Consider the following 10,147-nt stretch of genomic DNA (forward strand, 5'->3'; position numbering starts at 1 on the left):
AAAAATTAAGCATCTGGGTCCTTTTATTCATTTCCAGACCTACCTTTAATTTCTACACATGGATCATAAATCTGATAGTTTATATTCCTGGGAAATCAGAGAGAGCAAAATGCGATCTATGCAAGAAACCTCCAATATCCTTTCTTGAAAATCTGAGATTTAAAAAAGAATGGAGCAGTGCTCAGTAGAACACCCCTGATGTACATGCTACAGCCAGAAAATCTGTAATAAACATCTACTAAGATGACTGGATTCAGGGGGGAGAATCTGGACTGTGACCCAGTTTGAACACTGAAGGGCTCTGTTTCTCCATCTGTGTTCAGAACTGGCTTTTAAAGATTATTGGGAGGAAAACAACTCAAATTTCCACAGCAATGTTTAGTAAAAAGGGAGCTGATTATCATGTGCCCCATTTGCAAGACACTGATTTGTCCATGGCAAGCCTGGAGGTCAGACTGCCCTTCTGCTCTGCAAGTGATCACAGGGACATAAATTACTCCTTGGCATGTAAAGTAATTGGGAGTTAGCAAATGCCAAACATTTTGATATATAAACCACTCCTTATCAATTGAATCCAGAACAGAATCAGCTACTGCATGAGTGCTACCTCCCTGGTAATAACACTAACTGAGAAGCAAATTAATGTGTTATTTATATTCCAGGCCAAACCTCATTACTGCTCCATCCAGTTCAGGCAATCTTTGGGTGATGTCACAGAAAAGCAATGTTTTACCACCACACAGAAACTCCAGAGAGTCCATCTGGGCTGTTCCCAGCTCCAGCAGAAGTCCATGCATGCAGATGCAGTACCATGGAGAAAAGGGAGTTATTTCAAGGAGCAGTCTGAAGTATTAATCAGCTAACACACCATATAAAAGAAGAGTGAGTGAAATTCCCATCCAAATGTCAATGTTTGTCTATTTTGTAAGTGACAAAATTTTGGATAAGGGTGTGCTTAGGGCACGTGCATGCCACAGGCAGAGCTGAATGCAGGTTCCCTGACTTCAAAAAAGAAAGAACTCTAATTCAGTGACATTCTGACATTAAATGGTATCAAATGGTATCAAAACCCCTCTGCTAGCATGAGTTACTCATGCTTTCAGTAGTGTTTTTCCCTTGGGAATATTACCCAGAAATAAAGACAAACAGTTGCTATTCAGAAAATAAAACCTACTCTTCAAATGCAACTCAGATTCCATGGAAGCTGTGGCTTACCTGGTCCATCTCCTTCTTGGCCATGCCAAATTTGTAGTGACCCAACAAGAATGGCCACACTTCCTTCCGAATCTCATGCTGGACCCCACCATAGTAAACTCTTCTTAATAATTCCAGTTCCTTGTAGTTCTACAGTGGCCAGGAGAAAGAGGTGTTGAAGGCAATACATCCATGTTTAATTCAGGTACAGTCAGAGACACTTCACACTAAGTACAGAGACAGTGAATACATGCAGGACATTAAATAATTTCTGCAGCTTGATGCAAGCCTTTAGGGCCTTAGCTGGTATCCAGTCTCTATAACATAGGCTGTCATGCCTTCCATGGAAATAGCCTAATTTGAATGGATCAGTTGCTTTGACACTAGTTTATACCTTTGCCATCATCAGAGGAGCAAAGGAAAGAAGAGACTCCAAGAACTGAGTCTCTCAGTAGCTGGGAAGTGACCCTGTGGTCCAACAGGTGACTCCCTGCCCAGCAGAGCAGAGGGGACACGAGAGGGGACGTGGCACTGACCTTCTTGTCCTTCTGGTACTTGCTCCAGAGCTCCTTGGTGAGGCCGGCGGCGGCGCTGGCGGGGCGGTCGGGGGGCACGATGCTGCGGTTCACCAGCGCCGACAGGTGCGTGCGCACCGTGCTCAGGTGGCGGCAGTGAGCCAGCCCTGCGGGACAGGGACAGCTCAGTATGGTCTGCTGGGGGACAGGGACAGCTCAGCACAGCCCTGCGGGACAGGGACAGTCAGCATGGTCTGCTGGGGGACAGGGACAGGGGATAGCTCAGCACAGCCCTGCGGGACAGGGACAGTCAGCATGGTCTGCTGGGGGACAGGGACAGGGACAGCTCAGCACAGCCCTGCGGGACAGGGACAGTCAGCATGGTCTGCTGGGGGACAGGGACAGGGACAGGGACAGGGACAGCTCAGCACAGCCCTGCGGGACAGGGACAGTCAGCATGGTCTGCTGGGGGACAGGGACAGGGACAGGGACAGGGACAGCTCAGCACAGCCCTGCGGGACAGGGACAGTCAGCATGGTCTGCTGGGGGACAGGGACAGGGACAGCTCAGCACAGCCCTGCAGGGACAGGGACAGTCAGCATGGTCTGCTGGGGGACAGGGACAGCTCAGCACAGCCCTGCAGGGACAGGGACAGTCAGCATGGTCTGCTGGGGGACAGGGACAGCTCAGCACAGCCCTGCGGGACAGGGACAGTCAGCATGGTCTGCTGGGGGACAGGGACAGGGGACAGGGACAGCTCAGCACAGCCCTGTGGGACAGGGACAGCTCAGTATGGTCCTGCTGAGGGACAGGGGATAGCTCAGCACAGCCCTGCAGGGACAGGGACAGTCAGCATGGTCTGCTGGGGGACAGGGACAGCTCAGCACAGCCCTGCGGGACAGGGACAGTCAGCATGGTCTGCTGGAGGACAGGGACAGAGACAGGGACAGCTCAGCACAGCCCTGCAGGGACAGGGACAGTCAGCATGGTCCTGCTTGGGGACAGGGACAGGGGACAGGGACAGCTCAGCACAGCCCTGTGGGACAGGGACAGCTCAGTATGGTCCTGCTGAGGGACAGGGGATAGCTCAGCACAGCCCTGCAGGGACAGGGACAGCTCAGCACAGCCCTGCAGGGACAGGGACAGCTCAGTATGGTCCTGCTGAGGGACAGGGACAGCTCAGCACAGCCCTGCAGGGACAGGGACAGCTCAGTATGGTCCTGCTGAGGGACAGGGGATAGCTCAGCACAGCCCTGCAGGGACAGGGACAGCTCAGCACGGCCCTGCTCAGGGCACCTGGGAGCCCCAGGGACAGCCCTGGCTGCACTGAGCTCCCTCTGCACTGTGTGAGAATGAGCAATTACAGCAGAGCCAAAGGTTGAACAGAGCAGACACAGACCAGCAACACCCACACTGTGCACTACCCTGCCATGTACAACCACATTCTGTCTTCACTGTCATCACTCCTCCCACTGCCAGCTGAAGAACTCACAAATACTGACACACTGACACTGCAGTTACATCCACCCTACTGCCCTGAGTTTAGGGTCAGTCTGCTTTCTAAGCCAAACATCCCATGTTGTTTAGATAAGCATATGGATACCATGTGGGCCAGATATAAGAAGCTTCACTTACATCCATAAAAGGCTCTGGAAATGATCTGCCTCTTCATGCTTTCACACAACATCTTTAGTGGAGTTCTGTGGAGAGGCATCAACAGGACAAGAGCAGGTGGTGAGGACAGAGAGCATCAGGAATTTCACGCTGATCCCTGTGTCCTACACACAGCAATTTTTTTCTCTGCACCAAGATTTATTTAGTTAAAGGACACAATAATAACAAACTCCACTTACTAAAGCACTTCCCCCATCAACATTTTGGCCCCAGACAGATTTCCCCCTGGCACACACAGCCACAATTGCTGCAGGTGCACTGTAGAGGTCTGTGTGAAATTGAACTGTTGCTCTTCATTCAGTGTTAATAACTTGTAAAGATACCACTCCTAGAGCTGAAATATTTTACACTAGACAAAAGAACTAGATGCAATTTTTCTATCAAAATGTGACTAGACAATAGCTCAATAAACTGAATTTCTTGCTGCCTAACTTTATCTTTTTATGTTAGAAATTGCTTGAAAATTGTTACTTGTAAATCTGTACTCTTTCTCTTGAGTGCTGGAACCAGTCAAACCTTCCTGCTTTGGCCTGTGGCATGCAGACAGTCCCCAGGTAGGCTCTGTGCACAGCCTGCTCACCGGTCGTGGATGCAGCTGCAGCAGCTGGGAATGTCGTAGGGAGAGCTGCCCATGGAGCAGGAGAGGCAGGAGGAGCCCTGGCTGCAGTGCTCCAGCTGCCACGACAGCAGGTTTGTCCCAAAGCCTTGCATCTCTATCATCTCACTGGTGTCTGTGGAAAAACCAAACAAGACAGAAGGACATCAGCCTTTTCCCTTCTGTCCCCCTCTCCTCCCGTGCATCCTGATGGTTCATGCTTCACCTCTCCACAGGCTCTGAACCTTGGCTGCAGAAACAGGAGAGCAGCACCCTCAGAACCACTGCTCTGGGCCTGCAGCATGCTGTGCAGGGTCCCTTCCCAGGAAGCCAAACCCCTTCACCATTTGCCCCTCTCTTGCCCATGCACATCCCAGTTTCTGTTTCAAGAGAATAGAGAAAAGGGTGCTGCAGTAACAACTCAACTGGTTCTTGTGCAATACTATGGAAATGTTATTTATGGCCAGAAGAGATCATCTAGCCCAACCTTCTATTTAATTCAGGCCTCAGAATTACATTTTGCAGCTCCTGGAATCAGCCATGGAGCTGCTGGTCCAGCCACAGTGAAAGCTGGAGCATGAAAGAAATTAAGGCAAACTGAGTCAGTTACTTTCAGAAGATGCTTCTTTCCCCCCCAGATCCTGCAATACTGCACAGGACACTTCCAGTACTGCTAACGTCCACACTGTATTTATAAAAGGATACTCTCTACAGGAGTATGTGATCCAACTGTACAATGCAGCTTCCTGAATTATTCCTCTCCACCAAACCTATCTGCCTTTTTAACCAGCTTCAGAAAGGCAAATCAAAAAATCAGCAGCCCCCTTCAGAAAGATTGGCTTCAGCTCTTCAGCCTTCCCAGCTGGCATTTGAACTCGTGGGGTTTTTGGTTTAAAATAAACAACTGGCCTTTCAGCTCACCCATGATTAAAATTAAGGCAAATTTAATAATGTATGTCATAAAGTATGCCACTAAATTAACAGTTACAAGCAAAATCCAGTCCTCTGGGCCGTGCTTTTAAAACAGATATTTGTTGAGTGGTGGGGTAGGGAGATTCCAAACCATCTCATGCATTTGAAATCAAGGTAGCACAAAGCATTTTAGGAGTGCCTATTAGAAAGTGGGCAGAGGTGAGGGAGGAATGGAGTGAACCCATTTGTTAACAGAAAAAGCACAGGCTCATGCGGAAGCAGTCATGTGTGTTTCACTTCACAAAACAAAGTGTGATGCAAAAATGCTCTTCACCTTAATTCTTCAGGAAGGAGCTGAATGACCCAGTCTTTATTGCAGCTTCTTATTGGGTTCAAATAAAAACCATTGGATAAACATTTTTAGATCATTAGTTTTTGCCTCCCTCTGTAGACAGGAAAATTGAGTTTTTCATTTTTAAAATTTTATTCTGTTTTTTAGAGAAACAAGGAAAGAACCCCACAGAACCTAAAGATTCAGATGAAAGGTACCTGAATTAGTGAAGAATTAGAGTGAACAGCATCTTTTATTTAATTGTAGTGGTGGTATCTGTAACTTCAGCTACATGCAGAAGTCGAGCATGTTGCAATGTCAAAGCAGATGGCTGGCAAACCTGCTACAACAGTGTTGTCATTATGGGATGGGGCTGCTGGGCAGACAGCAGCCCAGCCAGGCTATTCCCAGACACACCCCTACCTCTACCATCCCCTTCAAGATTAAATAACCAAAAGCAGACACCTGACAGCCATTCCAGTGGCATAACTTCCATGTTCTATCAACTGACTACAGACTAAATTGTGTCCCTTATGCTTAATGTGGATGTGGCAGTTAAATGTTCTCCTTCCCATTCTTGCCCATATCCAGGCACAATCAGTTAGGACACACTGAAACTTTCTAAACTGTCTTTTTTCAAAGGGAACACTATTTTTGGAACTTCTTTCTGTCCATGCCTTCCAAGAACTCTTTATTAACTTGGGCTGGGCTTTATCAATTTCCAGGGGCTGCTCCCTTGGGATAAGTGTGTGGGCAGCATAGAAGAACTGAGGCTCTCCCTGAACACCTTTCATACCCTGTCTAACCCTGAACTTTGGCACTGTACAGAGATGCAGGGCTATTATTGTCTCTTGCAGTCAGTCCCATCAGTCCAGGGTACAGGAGAAAGCAGGGACTCCTCAGAATTCAGAGCTAAACTACTGGATGCCAAATGCACACACGTCTTGAGAACACCAACTTAAATAATATGAAGAAATAGATGACAAATGAGTGGAGGGTGGTGCAGCTCACAGCTGATCCTCTGAAGCTCCCCCAGCTTATGGATGCAAGTGGAATGAAAGCACCAACCCCAGGCAGGCACTGCATCTCCACACAGCCTTTTCTGCACACTCTGCTACCTCGTCTGTGAGATCACAAAGATCTTACACTCTCCTGAGAACCTGCTCTAGTATCCAGCCCTTATGAAGGTGGGGCAGGAGGCCCCACAGGAGAGGAGGGGCTCAGCAGCACACACATGGAGGGAGAGGGAAGATGCTGCTCCCACTCCCCACAGGCTGTGAGTATTCCCAGCCTCTGCACAGTCACCTCCATCTCCAGATCTCATGGGGTCGGTGAAATGTCTTTCCCTGCAATAATGCCAACACTGTTGTATGCAGCAGTGGAAGGAGCTGCAAGAGAGCTCTGGGACACAGGGGGAGGAGGATAAAAACCTTTCATCCTATTAGGAGCTGTGAGGTTCCGAGAGCAGATCATTGATAGCATTGCGTGGAGCTTATCTTCCTCCTCCTCATCATCGTCAACAGAGGTAGAGCGGCTGGCAGCTAAGTGGTGGTAGTTAATAGTTACTGCTCAAAGAAAATAGTGAAAGAGGAGCATAAGAAGAAAGAACTCAATGCTGTGGGAAAGCTCAAAAGGACATGGTCAGCAAAGACAAAGGACCTGATCCTGCTCTCTGCTCGAGGGACAAGCTCTGGTAAATGGGTGTGAAAACAGAGTTTCTACAGAAACAAAGCATGTCCACCAAACCCAGGCCAGCCTTGGCCTGTGCACAGGCTGTGAAAGCACACATGGCACACCATGGCAAGGGAGAGAGCCCCCAGTGCCAGCCTGCAGCAGCTGAGTATGCTTTTGAGCAAAGCTCCATTGGAATGCTAGGCTCCAGCTAGCTTCTGTCCTTCACTGTGCCCTTGGCAATGCTGTGGCCCCTCCTCTGAAACCTGTGCCAGGTGCATCTGGACAGCAAACCTGGGTGTGGCTCTGCAGACAGGCAGAGTTCCTGCCTGGCACAGCCCCTGCACCAGGCCAAGGCACCAGGTGCTTCTGGAGTGTGCATGGACTTACCTGTGCCAGCCCAGGAGCCCTGGCAGAGCCCAGCAGGTACTGTGACCCAGGCCAGGCTCAGGAGGCTGCAGAGGAGACTCCTGCTTTCCCAGCTGCACTAAGTCCCACTATGAGCAGTAATTCCAAATTCCCTGTAAACTTCAGCATCTGATCTTCCCAGGAAATTCTTGCTTCTTTGCCAAGGGGAATAAAACTGAACATGCTGCTTGAGAACTAGCTCAAATGCCTTCTTGCATGTAAGGAATTTGTATTCACTGATGACATGAGGTGGTTTGGTGCTTGGGAATTCATTCAGTTTCCTTGGAAGGGCCTTTATTTATCCATTGTTAAGTTTGTGCTTCCAAGCCAGGAAAACTTAGCCCAGAGAATTCTTGGGGTACTTTTAAGAGTTTATGGTTGGGTTTTTTCCCCTAATAACAACATTATGAGTAAGCATTGTGGCCAGTAAAAATACCCTCACTTCAGGAGCAAAACTGCTCTTGGCTAGTCAAGCAATCTTTTTTCTTTCAGTCTCAGTTTGCAAGCCCAGGGGAGTATTTTGAAAACTTCCTCTGTAAAACACAGAGTAAATATAAGATTCCCTACCTCAACTCCATTTCCACTAAGATAACAAGTTTCACTGCATTAAGGAAACCTAAGATGTACCTGTTGATCACAATTGCCTCTCAGTGAAATTTATTAGAGGTTTGTGATTTTTTACTCCCTTTCAAAAACATGGCTTGTCACCTGCAGGTACTGCTCAGGATATTACTCCAAGATTTTCTCAGATGCCTGATTTGGCTTTTTGTTTGTTTTTTTTCAAACAAAGCAGAACTGTGGCACTTACTGTTCTCGTGCTTGTGTCCAGGATAAATAATTCTGAAGACATAGTCTGTGGATGTGTCCTCAGCTGGCATCTCCTCCAGGTCCACTGATTTGTTGCTGTTCCGTTTTCGAAGCTTTGGAAACACCTTACCCTAGAGAAAAAAATAATTCCATACATTCAGCTATGAGTGACTAACAGAGTACAACAAACTAAGTACTGCAGACCTCTGGCATCTTAAATCTCCAAACTTTCAATGTTGGGAGGAGTTGAGGGAGAAAACACTGGAGTCATACACAGCTGGTGGTTTAGGAGTAGTTAATGCTACTTTTCTGTGTGCTCTAAACCAGCCTTTTCTTGTAATCTGTGGGAGCTGGGCACCCAGCAGCAGCTGGCAGCAGCTCTCCCCAGTGCATCTGAGTCTCACTTCTATTGTGTGGGTTTGCATCTTGATGCAACAGCAGATTCCAGCTCACTGCTCAACAGGGTAATGAAAGTATGAACAATTTTCATAGACCACGTGTATAAGAAGCAAACTGGACTAGATGGAGTTATTTTGCATCCTGCTTCACCATAAAGCAGCTGGAAGTCAGTGCCCAGAGCCCGTGGAGCAGAGATAGCAACAGCAGCCTCACCCAAGAGCTCACCAGAAGCAGCAGTACCTTGCCTTGCTGGGACCACAGCGGGGGCTCCAGCTGGCCACGGGGCAGGAGCCCGTTTTCCAGGCAGGACAGGAAGGCCAGGAGGTGCCCTCCTTGGGGGAAGTGCAGTGGAGGCCTCTGGGTGCCATCCTGACTCACCAGCACTAGGGTCCATCTGCTTTCTGCTGCAAGGAGGACAAGGGGAGTCCACACTGTTACATCACAGCCTCAGTTTTCTGCTCTTACCTTCTAAGTAAATTTTATTTGGGATCATCTCTAAGTAGATAAATAAACCTTTGGATGGCACATCCTTTGTAAGGCTGACATCAGCCCTTTAGTCCTAAAGGAACTCAAGATGCAACAAACTATGAAAGCCTCATACACCTGGACTGGAGATTTTAACACTCATTCCCACATGGCCAGAACTAGTCAGAGTGTTCCCAACACTGAGGGAGGAAAAGCAATCACTCCAGTGGCTCTCCTGTCTGTGTATGTTTAAGGAACACATGCCTAAGGGTTATGCTTACGTTGCTGATGGCAGTGGATGCAGACGATCTGGCTCAGTGGCACAATCAATGCATAGTCCCAGTAAACACTGAAAGGGAAGGAAAGTGCAGGAAACATTGTTTGTTTCTATCTTGCAGTTCCAAGCACCTGATACGAAGACCCTGCTAAGTTAATAACCACTTATTCAATTTGGTGAATTAAAGTAAATTATTAGTCAAGTAAATGGCAAAGGAAACTAATTTCTCCACACTGGATATTCTGGTACCAGGTTTGTACAACCTCTGCTTCCCTCTTCCCCTCCCCTTTCTCTTTCTTGGTGCTCCCCCAGCAGGTGACACAGTGCTTCCCAACTTTCCTGAATGCAATGAGTACCTTTTCTCCAGTTCTGAATCTCCAAGGGTTCCATTCATCAGCTGGTTTGGAGTCCATTTTAATGTCAAGCTATCTGCTGATTGATGAAGTGAGAGATACCCAGGAATTGCCTCCAAGTCATCTTTCTGTTCACAGAAGCAACAAATAACCCAGATGACTCAAGTGCAGAAAATATCCACATAAAATATATATTCCAGTGTTTCTATGCCATGCAAGTTCCAAAGCTGCAGTGTCTGTGGAGTGCTGAGGGAAACCCTAACAGCAAAAGTACCGGTATACTACTGGAAAGAGGGGAAAAACCACAAGACAGTCAGCTGGTTTATGAAATAGAGCCCAGGATGTTTGTTCCTGCCTAGAGGCCCACTGCTCACTGACAGCAGTCAGGCAGTGTGTTTGTGCAGGGTCAGACCCGGCCCCACACAGGAGAGGCAAGCAGCAGGCAGCTGTGAGCTGAGAACAGAGCGCAGGGAGCCCCTGGCAGGTGTGGGTGCCCCCAGCCCCAGCTGCACACACTCACCGGCTGCACCAGCACGTTGTTCTTTG

General features: G+C 48.2%; 1 protein-coding gene across 1 annotated transcript in view; it reads right to left on the bottom strand.

Moving 5' to 3' along the window:
* The window catches only part of SGSM2 (small G protein signaling modulator 2), a gene marked incomplete at its 5' end in the record, with an annotated part of 31,236 nt that overhangs the window by 6,176 nt on the left and 14,913 nt on the right, over positions 1-10,147 (bottom strand). The window contains 10 exons of the mRNA XM_079324670.1: positions 1,216-1,344; positions 1,731-1,876; positions 3,345-3,409; positions 3,964-4,114; positions 6,652-6,786; positions 8,109-8,238; positions 8,747-8,910; positions 9,253-9,320; positions 9,605-9,729; positions 10,122-10,142. Of these exons, the coding sequence (XP_079180796.1) occupies positions 1,216-1,344; positions 1,731-1,876; positions 3,345-3,409; positions 3,964-4,114; positions 6,652-6,786; positions 8,109-8,238; positions 8,747-8,910; positions 9,253-9,320; positions 9,605-9,729; positions 10,122-10,142 (1,134 nt within the window). The remainder of the gene's footprint in view (positions 1-1,215; positions 1,345-1,730; positions 1,877-3,344; positions 3,410-3,963; positions 4,115-6,651; positions 6,787-8,108; positions 8,239-8,746; positions 8,911-9,252; positions 9,321-9,604; positions 9,730-10,121; positions 10,143-10,147) is intronic.

The sequence above is a fragment of the Erithacus rubecula genome (genome assembly GCF_903797595.1).
Source record: "Erithacus rubecula genome assembly, chromosome: 22".
Taxonomy (NCBI): domain Eukaryota; kingdom Metazoa; phylum Chordata; class Aves; order Passeriformes; family Muscicapidae; genus Erithacus; species Erithacus rubecula.